This window comes from Xiphophorus hellerii, chromosome 7, assembly GCF_003331165.1.
Source record: "Xiphophorus hellerii strain 12219 chromosome 7, Xiphophorus_hellerii-4.1, whole genome shotgun sequence".
NCBI lineage: Eukaryota > Metazoa > Chordata > Actinopteri > Cyprinodontiformes > Poeciliidae > Xiphophorus > Xiphophorus hellerii.
Genome location: NC_045678.1, coordinates 26,894,587 through 26,916,257, shown reverse-complemented (window position 1 = coordinate 26,916,257; position 21,671 = coordinate 26,894,587). Strand labels below are relative to the sequence as shown.

Genomic DNA, 21,671 nt, shown 5'->3' with positions numbered 1-21,671 from the left:
GAAAACAGACACAAATGAAAATAAATGAAACAGTAAATTCTTCTGTTTTATTCAGCAATATTTTTGTCTTACAGTGAAGGTGTAGAAATCAAACCAATGAACATTAAACATGACACTTATTGGTGATATGTTCAAATAGCAACATCTGTAATGAAAATTAATACAAGATACGGATTAAGATTCACCATCTTAATCCGGTAGAACATTTACATGTTACATTTCTACAACATTCATTTGTTTATTTTTCATAGCTGCATAAACTGAAACTGACTGCAGCCTAACAGCATGAAGTTGATGAACATTTCCTGTTTATCTTCTGTTCTAGTTTTCTTTTATTTGCCGATTAGTTTCGGCCTTAAACCTCCGTAGAATCAGAGCAAACTTGTAGTTCGCTATATAAAACATTCTGTCAGAACTAAACATTCAGAAAACACAGAATTGAAGATAACTGGAAGAAAAAAAATGCTGTTTACAGTCAGAAGATCAGTAATTTTAGATTTAGATTTCCCTCTTTTATTCCATCATCAAATATGCAATTGTGGTCTCTGCTGAAAGGTGTCGATAAATTAAAGTACTTAAAACAAAACTGATAAAAAGCAGAAGCTCTCTATGTCTGGCAGAGAAGTACGTCTTCAATTAACTTGATTGCTTGGGCATTTTGTGAACATTCCAGTAATCCTGGTTTAGTCTCCTGGTAAAAAACATGGACATAAAACACATTTTTCAGCACTTCAGAGACGTCACATCCTGCAGTGGAATAGTCCGGGTGTCTGGTGTGATGCATCAGAACCACAATGAATGGTTTACCAGATGATGAGACTGGAAAAAAATAATATAAAGTAGTCGTCATGAAGAGTTGAGTTCATCAAAAGAAAATAAACTTCTCTCTCAGTTTAAATCTGGAAACGTGAATTGGAAAAAAATCAATCCTTGCCTCCAACACTAGTCTGAACCAAGAAGTTGATCATACTCTGTAAAAATTCTCTTGTTACAAGTCAAAATGAAATGAAACAGCAATTTTCACTTCAATTTTAACTTATGTTTGGTAATTTAGGTTAACTGTATTATTTTACACAATCAAAACTCCAACAATCCCTTATCCTGATTGAAATATACCTTATACTCTTTTGACGTACAAGTTTAGTTCTGATATGAAATGAAATATGTCTCTCAAAGCATATGGAAGTAATTCAAAAGGAGCATAAAATAGGACAAAATGTTTTGGTTTTTCCTAAGATTTTATTAAAGACTAAGATAATGAAACTTATTTATATCCTTCTGAATAATAAATATATTTTTAGGCCTTACAGTAACCAGACTCTTATCATTGTTGACCAGATTTTTGCCTGATTTCTGGAAGACACTCATGTTTAGTGTGAGTATTTGCCTATTTTAAACAAAAGGGTTTGTTGAAATCTTTATAAATTAGCATAAAAAAATTCGGTAACACTTTATTTGATGGGTTGTGAATAAGACTGTCATGACACCATCATAAACATGACATAACACCTGCCATGAACATGAGTAAGTCTTCATGAATATTTATGACTGTTATCATAAAGTGTCATTCGGTAAATCATGACACTTTTAATACAAAGTTGACATTATTCAAAATGTCTGTTAAGACAACTTGACATTAACCAAGAAATCATAATCTGACATAAATTTGTTATAAAAGTATTACTGATCAAACTTTAAAAATTATGTAGCTTTATGTTATTAAAGCTAAACATAAATAAGACGGTGTCATGACAGTCTTATTCACAACCCATCAAATAAAGTGTTACCAAAAATTCTTCTAAGCATTTAGATGTCAGTTGTCATTAGTGAACAAAGATGAAGCCCTGATTTATTTATACTAACCAGATTGTTGTGCAAGAAGTTCTAGTATTACATGTAGACAAAAGTAACGCAGTGATGGAAAAACTGGGAAAGGAGATTTTTTTTTTTTTTACTATGGGGAGGTAGAAGACACAGCAGGTTCATTTTAATTATCCTTTATGTACAACAAATAATGTGAGAAATCAAACTATTCAGCTGGAATCAGATGCTGGTAGTGGTAAGATGAATATGAAGTTTTAAATGATTTCATCACCTGCTTCCTTTTCCATTGCAGACTTTACTTCTGATTCATAACTGCGGCCAACTGGACAGAAGACAATGATGATGCTGCAGTTCTTCCTGGTTGTTTTTTTCCAACTGTACTGATGACTTTAAGTTGTTCTTCAATTGTTTTATTATGGCAGTATCAGCACCAAACGTATCACTGGTAGGAGTATAGTTAACCTTCACCACTGGGGCTGGAGATTTTAAAATGTTGGATAAAAAATATCCTTTGCTGTCTGCTGAAAAAGTTGAATAATAGTTGCCATTAATATCTGCCAAACTTTCACAGATTACAAAATGTGTAAAAATGGAAGATGAACTTACTGGTTTGATTTGATTGCTCAGGTTTCGCTGGAGTAGGTAGTTTACCTTATAATTAAAAGTAACAGGAATAAATACAAACACAGTAAATAATATTATTAAATTCTTGGCAACACGTCAGCACAGTTTATGAGTGACACTAAAGTAAATTTCAGACAAGTTCAGTCATTAATAGCAAAGGAAAAAATGATAACAAATCTCATTATAAATGTATAATTTAAATAATATTAATTTAAAAATGGTTAAAATTTTTGAATTTAAGAGCATATTCTACCAAGATTATATATTTTGTATCAATACAATTGTTTCCACAGACCTGTCAGATTAGACCAACCATCTCTCAGACGACTCCATGTAGGAGGGTCATCAGTGTTACTTCCTGGTATTCGAAAGAAAAGAAGAAAGTTTCTTTCAGAGCTGCAGCTGAAACTGAAACTAAACATTATGTGAGATCCAATTATAACAAGCATGTTGTCTCCAGTGCAACACAAACTTATCATGACTGAATAAGTACTGGAATAAATCTACACCACACAGAATAACGATCAGTATCTATAACTACTCCACTCACCAGGCCACAACTGTTACCAGGTAAATGTCACACAGGTTACCGTGTGAGATCACTATGTTCATAATCATGTATGTAAGAAAATAACTTGATACTCATAATTGTGCACATTTTTTTCAGGGTATTTGTGGCTCTTGTATTATTGAGGCAGAAGACATGCATTACATGATCCAGAGCCAAAAACCCTGGGACAGCTGCATTGAGGATTGTAGCATCCTCATATGGTGAGTTTTCTTCAGCACCAAAGTATCTGGAATCCTCAGGTATGAACAGATACATACAGTTACTTTACAGTCTTCAATGTGTGCATTATTTTCTTGGTGCCTTTTGATGTTTTTTACAAACTTCTCAAGACTTATTAAGCCGTGAGCCATAACTGTGTTGCTCTCTGGCGCTTTGTGGATTGTATTAAAAATAATCCTATTCTATTATTTGTTGGAGTGACTGTAACAAACAGTTTCTCTGTGGAATCAATATCTTTTTTTACTTCACTGTTATTTTAGCTTAACATACCTGTTGACTTTTCTGAAGAACTCTCATCCCCGTCATCTTGCTCCATCCCTTCGTCACAATTCCCGTTTTGTGATTGTGTCCCACCTAAACACAGAGATTTTCACACAGTTTGTGAGTTAACTTTATTTGCAACAGTCACTAAAATAAAATTGTGTTGACTTACCCAAGTTGTCCATCATTGCAGATGATGTTTCTGCAGAGAGAGCAGGTAGTTTAATTTAGTTCTTACATAAACAATGATTTAGCTTTCATGTAGCTAAAATTTCGATTTAAAATTTTATCAAAGGAAAACAACGAACCAACAGTTCCTCAGATTTCCAATGGAAAGAGAAGATTTAACTGTGTGCATATTTTGAAGGGGGGCAAATAGTTTTAGAGTGACTTTGCCATTGATACAATACTTTTTAATTGTTAAGCAAATACTGAGAAGAAAGACAAAAAAATCTCTATAATGAAGTGTTTTATATTGGCCAAAAATAATGAAAATCTATTTATTCTACTTTGACATCCACGATGGAATGGACATTTTGTGACAAAATATGTACTTGTAGTGAATAAAAAAAGATATGGCATCTTGTTAAGTGTACCAACTAGAAATTGTGCACCAATAAAACTTTGATCAAAGGCAGAAATGTAAATCCTTTTTTAACTTTGTGGGTCAGAGTCTCATCCAAGGACACTCTGCCATGTTGTGGAGGACTGTGATGGAGTATAATGAGTTGTAGTAAGTTCAGTTTAGGTTTATGTGCTAGTAGTTCTCACTTGTGTTATTACTGATTAAAAAATGATTGTCAGAAACACCTCCTGACTGTTATCTTGTTCTGATAAGGAGAAGACTTATCAGAACGAGCACTGAAAATGTTGCTTGAGTTTTCTCCTTACCAGATCTCTGGCTCTCTCCATCCAAATAACAACAGCTCTGAAGCAGGGAAATTGAAGAGTAAAAACAATCTAGAGGAAACACACTGGTCTGATCAAAGGCTCACCAGTGTGGCTGTTTCCAGGTTGGTAGATCTGGAGGGCAGTCTCCAGTTTGGGCCCTTCTGGCTGACTTGCTGCTTTGTGATCCTTTTCTCCTGCAGAGCAGTTGACCTCCATGTTGTTGTCCTCAGCCCCCACTGCAGCCATCTCTGCCTGTGGAATTTATTCAAACTTCTGATCGAACATTGCGTTTTCGTCTTAAATCAAAAATCATCCCAGTTGTTCCTTTTACATCAAAATCACACCCAATAGTTTAAATATGCTTAACACTGTATCATATTGCATGGCAACTACTATTGTAATGCAAGATTGATAAGAAAAGGCAAAGCAGGTTTATTTGTACAACTTATTTGCACACAGGGTGATTTAAAGTGCTTCACATAAAAAAACAGATGAAGCACATCAGGAAAATATCACATTCATATGAGAAACAATTATATAGCAGAACAAGCACCAGAAACATACAACAGATTTAGCTCTGATTTAAGATAAATGTTCAAAAGATTCAAATTTGTCCTACATTGCATTTTAATGACATTAAATTGCATTATTGCAACACCATCAACATTCTCTCTCCTAAAGCTGCTGCACCTCACTGTTTTCTCTATATATCAGTTTTAACCTTCTCAATGAAGTCGTCTCCAAAGTCGACCATTTTCCTCAGAGCGCTCAGGATCAGAGTATCAACGTCATCGTTCATGTCGATTTCTTCACTGTAGTTCTTCACAGGAAAGATGCAGTTCACTGGGATTCCCACTGCTGAGCTGAAGTCTTTCATCTGAACAGTAAAAACCAGTCAGTCACAGTCTGAAACATTTTTTGTGTTTTATTGTTGAACCAGGGATGTGCTGTGAGGTCATGAGCCTCATAGCACATTTTAATCTGAGTCAAATTTTCGAATCCAAAACCCTGCATCTCAATTTTGACCTGAACTGCACACATTATTTTGAAATCTTAAACGCAGTATTATAGTCATATTATCTCAATAAGATGAGATAATGACTATAAAGTTGTAATACTACGACTTTATTCATTATTTTTCCTTATTTTCATATGACATTATTCTCATAACATTATTACTATTGTCTTAATAACATGACTTCATTCTTGTACGGCTTTATTCTCGTCATTTAATTTACTTAATTTTTTTCTTAGTGTGGCCTTAATACTCAGCATGCTTAGCAAATGTGTAATTTAAAAAAGCGGATTAGCGATAAAAAGAGACAACAATGCGCATGTGTCGACTGTTTGCTTCATTCAGTGTGACACAGCGCCACCAGCGGTGAGATACAGTATTGCACTGCCTCACCTCGGACTTCTTCAATATACAGTACAGACCAAAAGTTTGGACACACCTTTTAATTCAATGACTTTCCTTTATTTTCATGACTATTGACATTGTAGATTCACACTGAAGGCATCAAAACTATGAATAACACATGTGGAAATATGCACTAAACAAAAAAGTGTAAAACAACTGAAAATAGCCCTTATATTCTAGTTTCTTCAAAGTAGCAACCTTTTGCTGTGATTACTGCTTTGCACACACTCTGCATTTTCTTGATGAGCTTCAAGAGGTAGTCACCTGAAATGGTTTTCACTTCATAGATGTGCCCTGTCAGGTTAATAAGTGGGATTTCTTGCCTTATAAATAGTCATGAAAATAAAGAAAACCCATTGAATTAGAAAGGTGTGTCCAAACTTTTGGTCTGTACTGTAGGTGATGCATGAATTCACAGATTTTCGTCCATAAATGTTGAAAGAACAGAAAACAAATTCATCAGTCAAATGGACTTCCCAATTACTTCCCAATTTGACCATTTTTCTAGTCAAAATGAGACATTGCTTCACCTGTGTGCAGGTCGCAGCGCTGAATAAAATGACTGAAACTCACCTTTTTTCTCAGGTACTTGCTCTTGTAGACATTCCTTAAGTCTTTGTCAGTTTCACAGCAGGCTTCATCTATACGTGTCATCATGGCCATTTGAGGAATTCCTGCAGAAATAAAATACACCCAAGTAAATAATATTTGTATTTTTATCAGTAATTGTCAATGAATGCAGATAAAGTTTCCATCAGATTGGAACCAGAGACCCCGAACTGGACCTTGTTATGGATTTTCTCTGTTAACATGAAGTCTGAATAAGATCATTATCCATAAACTCACCCAGGTCTCTGGCTGTATCTCTGACGCTCTTCATCTTCTCCAGAACTGATGAATTCATCTGTGGAGTGTTGGCAGACATCACACAGACCAGGACATGAACTCTGTCATCAGCAGAGGGGGTCGGGTTGTAGCCTGGGTCATCCTGAGATATTGGAGCAACTTGGTTGAACTGGAAGAGATTAAAGATACATCATGAAAAGTATTTCAAATAGACACACCTCTGGTCTTTAAATCAGGGCTACATTCATTCATTCATTCATTCATTCATACAGAGTTTTTATAACTTGATTATGAAGATGCTGCACCTCATAACCTTCCTTCAGATGACCTTCCAAAGCCAGTTTGATGTCGTCAGCATGAACTCCCCTGTCGGTTCCATCTTCCAGTCCCATGAAGTCGTTGAAGACCAGAGGGTAAAATGTCTTTGCTCTTCCTCGTCCTTTATTGAATTTATGAGTTTCATACTAAAGCACAAAAAAAATTATTTTGATCCAGAGAAAACTCTTGTTGCTGAAACAGTTATTTTCTGACTGGTCCATTAAAGTTTATATTCTGAAATATAAACAGAAGCGTCTTAATTTTCAAACCTTTTTGGTGAAGCTTTTATCAGACGTGGTCGCGCTGGCCAAAGCAGGAATTGTCATCCGACCTCTGAGGACGCTACTGACAGAGTTGATGAAACTGGACTTCCCAGCTCCGACGGGTCCGTAAAGGAGGACCCGGAGGTACCTGATGTCATCTTGTTCTGGTTTGTATTCCTGCACATATTTAAGGTTCTCCTGTTTTTCTCTGAGAAAGTAAAGTAAATCGGTTAGTTCCATTCCAAAATGAACAAAATGCATAAAATAATCCAACAGGATGCCAACCCAGTTAGATTCAGAGACCAGCAGAAGAACTCAATAAAAGAAACCATCTCAATTTAAAGACTTTTATTTACAAAAATCCTAAAAAATAATTAACCAGGAAATAAAATCCTGTATTTGCCAGCCTGAGGTATTTAAAAACCACTTATTAAATCATTTCAGACCAATCTTTTGGACTAATCCCACTTCACTCTCCATTTGGTCCTTGTCATGAATCGTGAAAGTTTGTACAAATCAAAGGTCATTTTTTGTAATCCTATTCAAGTAGAAGAATTGCATAAAGCTCTTTTAACTGGACTGTCAGAGAGATTTAATGTTTATTGTATGTCACTACTGGCAGCCTTATCACATGGCTTCCTAGTTATTTTATTAACCATTTTAAAGGGACAATATCATGTAATATCAAAGTTTTTCAGCTTCACACCAGGTTATAATGTAACTTAATCATCAAAAACATACCTGGAGTGTTGCCTTGATTTTTTTCATGCATGTTTGAGAAATCCTTTAGTTTCCCATGGCAACCATTCAACTGTGCAAAACACCTGGGTGGATTGAGTGCCAGGTGGAAGAAACTCCACCTCAGAGCAGCCCTCCCCAGCAGCACTCCTGCTCAGTTCCTCTAAACTAGCCAGCAACAATTAGCAAACAAGTGTGTGTCTACTGAGCTCATCATGGGAGTTACTTCTCAGTGCAGTGCTGGTAGAAATGTTGCTGAAGGGTTAATAGAGGATCGATATTGTGATGACTTACTGAAAGAGCAGGAGTTTTTAAAGAGACAGACGCCCAATTTCAAGGTGTCAAATCAGGAGGTAAAATTTCTCTTAAGTCATATTTGATATAACATTGTTATAACATTTTTATAACTGAAGGTAATATGCTTACTTGATTATGCTATAAAATGGCATGTGAATGGAAAACACATAGCACTGCACCTTTAAGTTTATTCATTGCATATTAGATTTGTTCCAACCCACTCATGAGCATTTTAATCATGAATGTTGTCGAGAAAACTGGCATGGGGTATGAGATCTTTCCAGGTACACGCAGAAAAGAGTGCATAAAGGCCTGAGCGAGAGAAGCAGTGTTGTGTATTGATTAAAACAATAATGAAGTTGAATATGTATGAATAATCAGTAAAATGAGTATGAGTAATCACTGAAACTTTCTGAAATGTATTTCTAACTAATGATCTGTAATGACAGTAACCACAAGGTAATGAATAGGTTTGATGATTTGCAATAAGCAAGAAATGTGATTAATTCTTAATGAAAATAACAGCTATGATGATTTGAAATGATCTCAAATAATTAATACAAGTTAAATGTGTGTAATAAATTGTAAAAGAGAAAATAGTGAGGTATAGGAAAAAAGGAAGCTACAATATTAGAATCAGCAAGAAGGGTGTAGCCCGGCTGGCAGCGATGTCTCAAGTTGGGGAAGAGCAGGGACTTTCCGTGAGTGTCAGCAATAACAGCAGATGGTCAGGAAGTCACGTGGACTAAACTGACCGCGCACACACACTCATGGAAAAGAAAGGTATAAATTGGAGCTGAAAAGAGGAAACGGGGTTCCTAGTCCGGCAGCGCGGAGGGAGAGACAACACGGAAAGGCAGATTGAGTAAACGGACCGCACTTCGGAACCACAGGGAAGCTCGGACTTCACGCTGCCAAGAAAGGACTGGATACCACCGCCTCAGCTCTGGTTCTTAATTCGACCGTCGGTCCCATCTCAACTCAACAATCGCAAACTCTGCAACAAGACTTGGAGGAAGGACAAGGACCCCGGGGGGATAAGGAGCTGGGTTTTGCTAAAGGATTTGGACCCGTTCTACTTTGCTACCTTTCTAAAGAGGATTTTCCACACAAGGATAAAGACTCTGACCAAGGAAGTTAGAAGTTCCTGTTGCTAGAAGATACACCATCATCTGGGGTTGAGTAGAATCTGTTCTCTAAAAGCCAACCTTAGAAAAATGCGACATAAATTAGGGAAAGAGGCAGGATGGTAGGATTATGCATGTTGATTTTATTACACTGCTTTTGAACAATATATATAATTGATCATTGATTTGTATGTCACATATCCCTGCTTAAGCTTGCTTAATAAATTTATACTATAAAATTCTAATGAGGTTGGTGGACATTGGAATTAATTGAGTCACTTAAATTAATTTCTGTTCTCTTACTTAAGGTAAAACTAATGTACATGATTCTAGTAAATAGGAGGCTTTATAATTTCCTTTAGTGAGGATAAATAATGACCCTGGGACTTTCATCTAAGTCACTAAATTCAATCTAGCCGGTTCCAAGAGCGAGTCATATTATAGAAAGCGAGCTACCGTTAACAGGAGTGGTTATGGGAATTATGCAGCTGCGAGGGCTACTCAGCTGATTGTTTCCTAACTGTAAAGGGTCGTAACTTCTGGATCGGAGGTAGTTAGAGCTAGACGAATCGTTTTCGCCACCAGTTTAAATAGATTATCTCTCATAGATCTCTTCTAGGGTAATACCCAGGTCTTAGAGATTTTCCGGACCTGTTAGACGGAGAACTGGTCAGTAGTCAGTCCAGGAGAGTTGTGAGCAGTGGGCGGGGCTGACTATTGCAGGATGACCAACAATGTCTCTCACTTCATAATCCTTTTGCTCTTCATTATCCTTGTACTCCTGCTCTTACCTAAGAGCAAAGTTGAACTTTGACTCCACCACATTCTTAGCTTCTGATATCAGTGGTCAGCTCATCTGTTTCATAGTCGTCCATCTTGTAGCAAAGCTTTTTCAGCTAAAAATAATAACTACATTTATTTAAACTGTGTCCCTCCTGTATGTTGATGATTTTCCCTGCAGTATTTTTTTCATTTATTTCATTTTCTGCTTAACACTTTATCATACAGTCCCCTCCTGTTCCACTGACTTCCCCCATTTCCTGTAAAATCACAAACCCTTTGGGTCAATCAGCTGTGATCAGAACAAGCAGAACGTCCCACAAAAAGCCCATGTCAAGCTGTGCTTTTTCTTTTTCCACTGAGCTCTGGAGCTGCATTTTTACATTTCAGCAGAGTGACAAACAACCTAGCAGCAGTAAACAGGCTGTTATTGATCAGATGTGACAGTTTTACTGTAAACTCACCCCCAGTCTAGTTCCCTCCACGGTTCATCCAGAGCTGAACAGAAACATGAATTATTATTCTGCAAAGATACCGGAAACATTTCAGAAACGTAATGTGATCACTCACTTGGAGACTCTGCCTTTTGAGCTTCAGAAAGCAACAACAAAAATAAAACATGAATTAAACTGTTCCTGAAAGACCTTTTTCAAGTCAATATTAATGTAATCACTCACGTGGAGACCGAGCCACACGAACTTTAGAGAAAAAACAGAAGATACATTATAACTAAACTGTAGTTGAAGGATATTCTTTGATCAAACAGACTCTGCCTTTTCAGCTTCAGAAAGGAACAACAAAAATAAAACATGAATTAAACTGTTCCTGAAAAACTTTTTTCAAATCAATTTCCCATGTTATCCAAACTACATTATGATTTTACAATCACCCACTTGGAAACTGAGCTTAATTGAAAAAAAAAACAGAAGATAAATTATAATAAGCTGTAGTTGAAGGATATTCTTTGATCAAGTTAATCTTTCCAAATGTATTAAAACAAACATAAATAACATTTTAAAATCTTGAAGGCAGTGAATGTGGAGCATTAAATAGCATTGAATTTGACACTTTAACTTACCAGCACGCATTGAGGCCAAAATCTCTCTCTGTCCTAAAAAAAAGAAAAGAAAGTAAAATAAAAACTTATGATGGTCACTGCAGAGTAAATAGGTGATTCATAAAGTATCCTGCAGATTTTTTTGTACGATTTGCTGAATCTGAATCAATTCATACAAATATGTAGAAAAGTCAGCTGAAGTAAAATATACGGACCAAGTAGACGCATAAAAAATTACTGTGTTGAGCCATTCTGCTGTCGCTGCTGCTCTGCTGCAAAATGAACCAACAGCAACCTTCTCCTCCCTTAAATTATATCTGCTGCTCTGATGAACCACATGACTTCTGATAAATCCCTTTTACTTTCACTTTCTGTTTTGTCTGTTCTGCAGTGATAAGAGTTTTTACTTGTTTAAACTTCTAGAATAGCTTTCCATTTTATTGATCAAACCTAACCATTTTCACTTATAGCTGACCAGATTGTTTTGTTTCCAGACGTCCCTCTCCACAGACAACCTCAGTCTTGTCCAAAGACTGAGGGCAAGACTTTAAATAAAATTAACTGATGGGTTTTATAAGGGTTTATGATAATCTTTAATAATTTTTATCATACAGCCTGGTAAAGCAGAACTTTGCAATCCTCACACACAGAGGGCGTTTTCATCATTGCTGGGGATTTTAACCAGGCCAACATGAAGACTGTTCTCCCTCACTTCAACCAATATGTGGATTTTCCAACCAGGGGAGTGAATACTCTAGACTTGGCCTACACCAACATCAAAGAAGCATTCAGAGCAGCCCCCCGCCCCCACCTAGGCTCTTCAGACCACCTATCTGTTATGCTAATTCCTGCATACAAGCCCCTGCTGATCAAAACAAAACCTACAGTGAAGCAGGTGAGAGTGTGGACTGAGGGGGCCATGGAGGCACTTCAGGACTGTTTTGAGTGCTCTGACTGGGAGATGTTCAAGGCAGCAGCCACTTACAACGACCAGATCAACATCGATGAGTACACCATGACTGTGTCAGCCTACATCAACAAGTGCACAGAGGACGTCAGCATCACTAAGAACATTATCACCCGGGCCAACCAAAAACCCTGGATGACTAAGGAGGTACGTGAAATGCTAAAAGCACGGAACTCAGCCTTCAAGTCTGGCGACAAGGAGGCACTGAGGACAGCGAGAGCCAACTTGAACCGTGCTATCAGGTTAGCAAAGCGAACCCACAGTCGAAAAATACAGGAGTTCTTCCACGACACCAGCAACACCAGAAGTATGTGGCAAGGCATAAAGGCGATCACAGATTACAATCCATCCTCCCCCCCAGTGGGTGAAGTTGATGCCGACTTTCTAAATGGACTCAATAACTTCTTTGGGAGGTTCGAGGCACTGAACAGTACTCCGGCAAAGAAAACTGTTCCCCACCAGGAAGAGGAGGCACTCTGCCTGGACACAGCCGATGTGTTGAAGACCCTGAAAAGAGTCAACCCACGGAAGGCCCCAGGCCCCGACAACATACCTGGGCGGGTGTTCAGGGAATGCGCAGGTCAGCTGGCTGGTGTCCTAACAGACATTTTTAACACCTCACTGGACCAAGCCACAGTGCCAGCCTGTCTAAAAACTGCCTCCATCATTCCGGTGCCGAAGAAACCTCAAGTCACCTCTTTCAACGATTACCGGCCTGTGGCACTGACTCCCATCATGATGAAGTGCTTTGAAAGGCTGGTAAAAGAACACATCGTCTCCAGACTCCCCTCCACATTCGACCCGTTCCAGTTTGCCTACCGCCGAAACCGCTCCACTGAGGACGCTATCTCCTCTGCCCTACACCTGAGCCTGGCTCACCTGGAGGAGAAGAACACTCATGTGCGGATGTTGTTCCTGGACTTCAGCTCAGCGTTCAACACAATCATCCCACAGCATCTGGCAGGAAAACTGGAACACCTGGGCTTCAGCACCCCCCTGTGCAACTGGCTGCTAGACTTCCTCACCGACAGACCTCAGTCAGTCCGGATCGGACAACACACCTCCGATGTCATCACCCTCAGCACAGGCTCCCCTCAGGGCTGCGTCCTGAGCCCTCTGCTGTTCACTCTGATGACACACGACTGCGTCCCCAGGTTCGCCACCAACCACATCGTGAAGTTCGCGGACGACACAACGGTGGTGGGCCTCATCAGAGACGACAACGACCTGGACTACAGAGAGGAGGTGGAACAGCTGGTGGACTGGTGCAGAGACAACAGCCTGATCCTGAACGTTGACAAGACGAAGGAGATGATCGTCGACTTCAGGAAGAACCGGCCCAGCCACGCTCCACTGCTCATCAACAGCTCGGCTGTGGAGGTGGTCAGCAGCACCAAATTCCTGGGGGTGCACATCACTAACGACCTCACCTGGACTGGGAACACCACGTCTCTGGCCAAGAGGGCACAGAAACGTTTGTATTTCCTGCGGAGGATGAGAAGAGCACACCTGCCCCCGCCCATCCTCAAGACGTTCTACAGAAGCACCATAGAGAGCATTCTGACCAGCTGCCTCTCTGTGTGGTGTGGAAGCTGCAGCGCCTCCGACTGGAAGAACGTGAGGAGAGTGGTGCGGACAGCAGAAAGGATCATCGGGGCCCCCCTTCCCTCCATTCAGGACATTTCATCCCAGCGCTGCGTGTCCCGAGGCCGAAACATCATCAGTGACCCCTCACACCCCCACCATGGACTGTTCTCCCTGCTGCCCTCTGGAAAGAGGTTCCGCAGCATCCGGTGCAGGACCACCAGGTTCCGAAACAGCTTTTTCCCACTTGCCATCAGACTGCTGAACTCTTAACTGGACTGCACTTAAAATCTGGTCTCCACTTTATACCTTGCACATGTACAGAGCTAAATAACTTATATTTTACTGTCATTACTGCACTTTATATTCTATATTTATATTTATATTCATATTTTATACTGTATTTTATTTTATTCTGGAGTAACCTCACAACATTGAAAGCTCAAAACATTGTCCTGAGCCATATGCAACGAAATTTCGTTCTGTATTCACCCTGTGCATGCAAAATGACAATAAAGTCAGTCTAAGTCTAAGTCTAAGTCTAAGTTCTATAGAAACAGAAGCTTACAGAAGAAGAAGCTCTGGTCAGTCATTCCCTCCAGCAGCACACACATTATATCAGTACTGCATTGTTTAAATAGCAATAGTTTGTATGTGTTGCTTCCAACTAATGAGTAAACCAGGGATTACTGAGAAGATTACAAATTGTTATTAATTAAGTTTATTCATACATCTGGTTGAACATTTTATCATCTTCCTCTTGCATCAAAATTTCACCATCTCCAGTCAGTCAAATATTCCAGAAATGATTAACATTGTATCATATTTCACAGCAACTGAGAAATATGATACAAGACTACGGTTGTCTGTGGAGAAGACAACCTCAGTCTTCACTGAGATATTGATTGATAAGATATTGATATCTTACACAGGTCCATTCAAAGTGCTTTGCGTGAAAAGCAGATCAATCAATCAATCAATCAATCAAATTCTATTTGTATAGCACATTTCAGCAGCAAGGCATTTCAAAGTGCTTTACATCATTACAAACAAAAACACAATGCAAGATAGAATCAACAATAAAAACACAACATTAAGTCAAGTTCCATCAATAAATTTGTAATTGATTACATTTCAAATACAATCCTAAACAGGTGGGTTTTTTGTCGAGATTTAAAGGAAGTCAGTGTCTCACATCAATTTCCCATGTTATCCAAACTACATTATGATTTTACAATCACTCACTTGGAAACTGAGCTTAATTGAAAAAAAAAACAGAAGATAAATTATAATAAGCTGTAGTTGAAGGATATTCTTTGATCAAGTTAGTCTTTCCAAATGTATTAAAACTGACATAAATAACATTTTAAAATCTTGAAGGCAGTGAATGTGGAGGATTAAATAGCATTGAATTTGACACTTTTACTTACCAGCACGTTTTGCCTTAATCCTTTCCTCTTCTAAAAAAGAGAAAAGAAAGTAAAATAAAAACTTATGATGGTCACTGCAGAGTAAATAGGTGATTCATAAAGTATCCTGCAGATTTTTTTGTACGATTTGCTGAATCTGAATCAATTCATACAAATATGTAGAAAAGTCATCTGAAGTAAAATATACTGACCAAGTAGACGCATAATAGAATGACGGTGTTGAGCCATTCTGCTGTTGTTGCTGCTCTGCTGCAAAATGAACCAACAGCAACCTTCTCCTCCCTTAAATTGCATCTGCTGCTCTGATGAACCACCTGACTTCTGATTAATCCCTTTTACTTTCACTTTCTGTTTTGTCTGTTCTGCAGTGATAAGAGTTTTTACTTGTTTAAACTTCTAGAATAGCTTTCCATTTTATTGATCAAACCTAACCATTTTCACTTATAGCTGACCAGAATGTTTTGTTTCCAGACGTCCCTCTCCACAGACAACCTCAGTCTTGTCCAAAGACTGAGGGCAAGACTTTAAATAAAATTAACTGATGGGTTCTATAGGGGTTTATGATAATCTTTAATAATTTTTATCATACAGCCTGATAAAACAGAACTTCTATAGGAACAGAAGCTTACAGAAGAAGAAGCTCTGGTCAGTCATTCCCTCCAGCAGCACACACATTATATCAGTACTGCATTGTTTAAATAGCAATAGTTTGTATGTGTTGCTTCCAACTAATGAGTAAACCAGGGATTACTGAGAAGATTACAAATTGTTATTAAGTTTATTCATACATTTATCATCTTCCTCTTGCATCAAAATTTCACCATCTCCAGTCAGTCAAATATTCCAGAAATGATTAACATTGTATCATATTTCACAGCAACTGAGAAATATGATACAAGACTACGGTTGTCTGTGGAGAAGACAACCTCAGTCTTCACTGAGATATTGATTGATAAGATATTGATATCTTACACAGGTCCATTCAAAGTGCTTTGCGTGAAAAGCAGATCAATCAATCAGTCAAATTCTATTTCTATAGCACATTTCAGCAGCAAGGCATTTCAAAGTGCTTTACATCATTACAAACACAAAAACACAATGCAAGATAGAATCAACAATAAAAACACAACATTAAGTCAAGTTCCATCAATAAATTTGTAATTGATTACATTTCAAATACAATCCTAAACAGGTGGGTTTTTAGTCGAGATTTAAAGGAAGTCAGTGTTTCACATCAATTTCCCATGTTATCCAAACTACATTATGATTTTACAATCACTCACTTGGAAACTGAGCTTAATTGAAAAAAAAAAACAGAAGAGAAATTATAATAAGCTGTAGTTGAAGGATATTCTTTGATCAAGTTAGTCTTTCCAAATGTATTAAAACTGACATAAATAACATTTTAAAATCTTGAAGGCAGTGAATGTGGAGCAGTAAATAGCATTGAATTTGACACTTTAACTTACCAGCAAGTTTTGCCCAAATCCTTTCCTCTTCTAAAAAAGAGAAAAGAAAGTAAAGTAAAAACTTATGATGGTCACTGCGGAGTAAATAGGTGATTCAAAAAGTATCCTGCAGATTTTTTTGTACGATTTGCTGAATCTGAATCAATTCATACAAATATGTAGAAAAGTCATCTGAAGTAAAATATACTGACCAAGTAGACGCATAAAAAATTACTGTGTTGAGCCATTCTGCTGTCGCTGCTGCTCTGCTGCAAAATGAACCAACAGCAACCTTCTCCTAAATTAAATTACATCTGCTGCTCTGATGAACCACATGACTTCTGATAAATCCCTTTTACTTTCACTTTCTGTTTTGTCTGTTCTGCAGTGATAAGAGTTTTTACTTGTTTAAACTTCTAGAATAGCTTTCCATTTTATTGATCAAACCTAACCATTTTCACTTATAGCTGACCAGAATGTTTTGTTTCCAGACGTCCCTCTCCACAGACAACCTCAGTCTTGTCCAAAGACTGAGGGCAAGACTTTAAATAAAATTAACTGATGGGTTTTATAGGGGTTTATGATAATCTTTAATAATTTTTATCATACAGCCTGATAAAACAGAACTTCTATAGAAACAGAAGCTTACAGAAGAAGAAGCTCTGGTCAGTCATTCCCTCCAGCAGCACACACATTATATCAGTACTGCATTGTTTAAATAGCAATAGTTTGTATGTGTTGCTTCCAACTAATGAGTAAACCTGGGATTACTGAGAAGATTACAAATTGTTATTAATTAAGTTTATTCATACATCTGGTTGAACATTTTATCATCTTCCTCTTGCATCAAAATTTCACCATCACCAGTCAGTCAAATATTCCAGAAATGATTAACATTGTATCATATTTCACAGAACTGTGAAATATGATACAAGACTACGGTTGTCTGTGGAGAAGACAACCTCAGTCTTCACTGAGATATTGATTGATAAGATATTGATATCTTACACAGGTCCATTCAAAGTGCTTTGCGTGAAAAGCAGATCAATCAATCAATCAATCAATCAAATTCTATTTGTATAGCACATTTCAGCAGCAAGGCATTTCAAAGTGCTTTCCATCATTACAACACAAAAACACAATGCAAGATAGAATCAACAATAAAATCACAACATTAAGTCAAGTTCCATCAATAAATTTGTAATTGATTACATTTCAAATACAATTCTAAACAGGTGGGTTTTTAGTTGAGATTTAAAGGAAGTCAGTGTTTCACATCAATTTCCCATGTTATCCAAACTACATTATGATTTTACAATCACCCACTTGGAAACTGAGCTTGATTGAAAAAAAATCAGAAGATAAATTATAATAAGCTGTAGTTGAAGGATATTCTTTGATCAAGTTAGTCTTTCCAAATGTATTAAAACTGACATAAATAACATTTTAAAATCTTGAAGGCAGTGAATGTGGAGCATTAAATAGCATTGAATTTGACACTTTAACTTACCAGCATGTTTTGCCTTAATCCATTCCTCTACTAAAAAAGAGAAAAGAAAGTAAAGTAAAAACTTATGATGGTCACTGCGGAGTAAATAGGTGATTCATAAAGTATCCTGCAGATTTTTTTGTACGATTTGCTGAATCTGAATCAATTCATACAAATATGTAGAAAAGTCATCTGAAGTAAAATATACTGACCAAGTAGACGCATAAAAAATTACTGTGTTGAGCCATTCTGCTGTCGCTGCTGCTCTGCTGCAAAATGAACCAACAGCAACCTTCTCCTCCCTTAAATTACATCTGCTGCTCTGATGAACCACATGACTTCTGATAAATCCCTTTTACTTTCACTTTCTGTTTTGTCTGTTCTGCAGTGGTAAGAGTTTTTACTTGTTTAAACTTCTATAATAGCTTTCCATTTTATTGATCAAACCTAACCATTTTCACTTATAGCTGACCAGAATGTTTTGTTTCCAGACGTCCCTCTCCACAGACAACCTCAGTCTTGTCCAAAGACTGAGGGCAAGACTTTAAATAACATTAACTGATGGGTTTTATAAGGGTTTATGATAATCTTTAATAATTTTTATCATACAGCCTGATAAAACAGAACTTCTATAGAAACAGAAGCTTACAGAAGAAGAAGCTCTGGTCAGTCATTCCCTCCAGCAGCACACACATTATATCAGTACTGCATTGTTTAAATAGCAATAGTTTGTATGTGTTGCTTCCAACTAATGAGTAAACCAGGGATTACTGAGAAGATTACAAATTGTTATTAATTAAGTTTATTCATACATCTGGTTGAACATTTTATCATCTTCCTCTTGCATCAAAATTTCACCATCTCCAGTCAGTCAAATATTCCAGAAATGATTAACATTGTATCATATTTCACAGCAACTGAGAAATATGATACAAGACTACGGTTGTCTGTGGAGAAGACAACCTCAGTCTTCACTGAGATATTGATTGATAAGATATTGATATCTTACACAGGTCCATTCAAAGTGCTTTGCGTGAAAAGCAGATCAATCAATCAAATTCTGTTTGTATAACACATTTCAGCAGCAAGGCATTTCAAAGTGCTTTACATCATTACAAACACAAAAACACAATGCAAGATAGAATCAACAATAAAAACACAACATTAAGTCAAGTTCCATCAATAAATTTGTAATTGATTACATTTCAAATACAATCCTAAACAGGTGGGTTTTTAGTCGAGATTTAAAGGAAGTCAGTGTTTCACATCAATTTCCCATGTTATCCAAACTACATTATGATTTTACAATCAACCACTTGGAAACTGAGCTTAATTGAAAAAACAGAAGAGAAATTATAATAAACTGTAGTTGAAGGATATTCTTTGATCAAGTTAGTCTTTCCAAATGTATTAAAACTGACATAAATAACATTTTAACATCTTGACTTTTACTTTAAATCAGTTTCAGCATCAGGAGCAGAAGGCAGTGAATGTGGAGCATTAGATAGTATTGGATTTGACACTTTAACTTACCAGTTTGTTCTGGGGGCCCAAACCCTAAAAGAGAAAAGAAATGAAAGTAAAAACTTATGATGGTCACTGCAGAGTAAATAGGTGATTCATAAAGAATCCTGCAGATTGGTTTTGTACGATTTGCTGAATCTGAATCAATTCATACAAATATCTAGAAAAGTCATCTGAAGTAAAATATACTGACCAAGTAGACGCAAAAAAGAATCCATTCTGCTGTCGTTGCTGCTCTGCTGCAAAATGAACCAACAGCAACCTTCTCCTCCCTTAAATTACATCTGCTGCTCTGATGAACCACATGGCTTCTGATAAATCCCTTTTACTTTCACTTTCTGTTTCGTCTGTTCTGCAGTGATAAGAGTTTTTACTTGTTTAAACTACTAGAATACTGTAGCTTTCCATTTTATTGATCAAACCTAACCATTTTCACTTATGGCTGACCAGAATGTTTTGTTTCCAGACGTCCCTCTCCACAGACAACCTCAGCCCAAATACAAAACAAAGAAGTCTAATTAACTGATGAGTTTTATCAGCCTTTTTTATTTTTTATCATAAAGCACTTTCTCCTGACTTGAAGGAAGTTTGAATCATTCCTCACTGGCCAGTCATTCCCTTCAGCAGCACACACAATATGAATTATTTCACCAGGAACTCTAAGTTATTGCATAGTGACACAGAAACAATCAATTCATTTATCTGGGGTGTGGATAACTGTAATTTTAGCTCATACTGATCCGTATGTAAATAGAAGCTCTGCAGACTTAAAGTGAAAGTATTTGCTGTTGCTTCAGATAAGCTGCAGGGTTTATTATAAGTCACATGTTCAGTGCAGGATGTTGCTGGGTGGGGACGGAAACACCCTGCGGTAGGCAAACAGCCAAACTCAGAGCTGTTTACTATGTAAACTGTTTAGAGCTGTGCAGAATTAATTGCAAACTATTTTGTTATGTGCCTTTACTAAGGGTTGCACAACTTCATATTGTTTTTTAACGTCAAGGTCAACATGATAAAAGTAAAGTCAATGACGACTAATAGTGATATCATAGAAACATAAAAAAGACTTCACAGCAGCTTACAAGCTTTATTAGCTATTTTCATAGCAAATATTGACAAATGATCACTTAGGCAGAAGTCTATTATGTAGCATGAAAAGAAGAAAAAGAAAGAGTGGTGATCTTTTGTCACTGTGGACCAAAATATTACACAAAGTCGAGTCTGACTTTTATTTTTTCTAACACCAGGTTGACTAATATTATTGGTCTGTTGTGTGAGCCAGGTGTTACCTGTTTCTGTTAGGAGGGCATCAAGGAGCCTTTGTGTGACATGGAAGTGTTTTGGGGGTGAAAGTTAAGGGGTTGGGAGTTAAGTTGATTTTTAAGTGAGGTATATAATCTGAATAACAAGGAACATCAACAAGTATTCTGAAAGGAACTTCCTTAGAGGCAGAAAAGTATACGATCTGATCGGTTATTACCCTATTTAACAGCTTTAATATTCATTTGGAACAGTGTTTTTTTTGTTTGATAAAAATAAATGTAATTGGAAAACCAGTCTACATTAGCTTAATGAAACTGTTATAATTCTTATTCGCTCTGACTAATCAGGTTTCACTTTAGGATGGAAATCTTTTATTTCTAAATTAGAGGCTGCTCTATATTGTTTATCACTCCAAGTCAAGTTGAAAATATCTTGTAATTCTTCTTATTGCTGGTAAAAGTTCAGTTTGTTTATCTGAATAAAGACAGAGATGGCTTCTCTCAGTTAAAGCACATTCATTAAACTGTGCTACAAACTAAAAACCTGATCAATCAGGGGCTCACTGAATGTTTCTTACAATTTGCTAGTCTCAAAATCCCACAATTAACTTCACAGAAAACACAATGTAGATATTTGTTTCTTCTATAACTTAATTCTCTCAAACAACTAATTATTTTGAAGAGTCTAGGCTTATTTCTTTGAACTTCAGTTCAATGCGTAAAACGAGAGA

The 21,671-nt window shown here is 37.1% G+C and overlaps 1 protein-coding gene across 13 annotated transcripts; it reads right to left on the bottom strand.

Moving 5' to 3' along the window:
* Window positions 1–708: 708 nt before the first annotated feature.
* Window positions 709–19,969, bottom strand: LOC116723092 (interferon-induced protein 44-like). 13 transcript variants are annotated; one of them, XM_032567676.1, is made up of 22 exons: window positions 19,872–19,969; window positions 19,688–19,711; window positions 18,176–18,205; window positions 16,687–16,716; window positions 15,409–15,579; window positions 15,218–15,247; window positions 11,258–11,290; window positions 10,857–10,877; window positions 10,750–10,770; window positions 10,644–10,677; window positions 7,244–7,445; window positions 6,962–7,120; window positions 6,657–6,825; window positions 6,384–6,484; window positions 5,112–5,267; window positions 4,495–4,642; window positions 3,672–3,701; window positions 3,509–3,556; window positions 2,744–2,806; window positions 2,431–2,475; window positions 2,096–2,345; window positions 709–819 (listed from the first exon to the last, which is right to left on the bottom strand). In XM_032567676.1, the coding sequence occupies exons 1-21, from the start codon at window positions 19,894–19,896 to the stop codon at window positions 2,131–2,133; spliced, it is 1,755 nt and encodes a 584-aa protein (XP_032423567.1). In that variant the 5' UTR covers window positions 19,897–19,969; the 3' UTR covers window positions 709–819; window positions 2,096–2,130. The 13 variants fall into 13 exon arrangements, with proteins under 13 accessions (XP_032423567.1, XP_032423564.1, XP_032423569.1 ...); XM_032567673.1 differs by having other exon boundaries at window positions 3,509–3,592; window positions 19,872–19,967; XM_032567678.1 differs by lacking the exon at window positions 15,409–15,579 and having other exon boundaries at window positions 3,509–3,592; window positions 19,872–19,965.
* Between the last annotated feature and the right edge of the window lie 1,702 nt (window positions 19,970–21,671).

Excerpts from the sequence above, each read along its gene's own strand:
- LOC116723092 (XM_032567673.1), bottom strand. The coding sequence starts at position 19,896 with ATGGATTCTTTTTTGCGTCTACTTG. Across the intron at positions 16,717-18,175 it reads GATTAAGGCAAAACATGCTG|AAGAGGAAAGGATTTGGGCA; the intron begins GTAAGTTAAAGT and ends TCTCTTTTTTAG. Across the intron at positions 2,476-2,743 it reads TGGTTGGTCTAATCTGACAG|GTAAACTACCTACTCCAGCG; the intron begins GTCTGTGGAAAC and ends TTTAATTATAAG.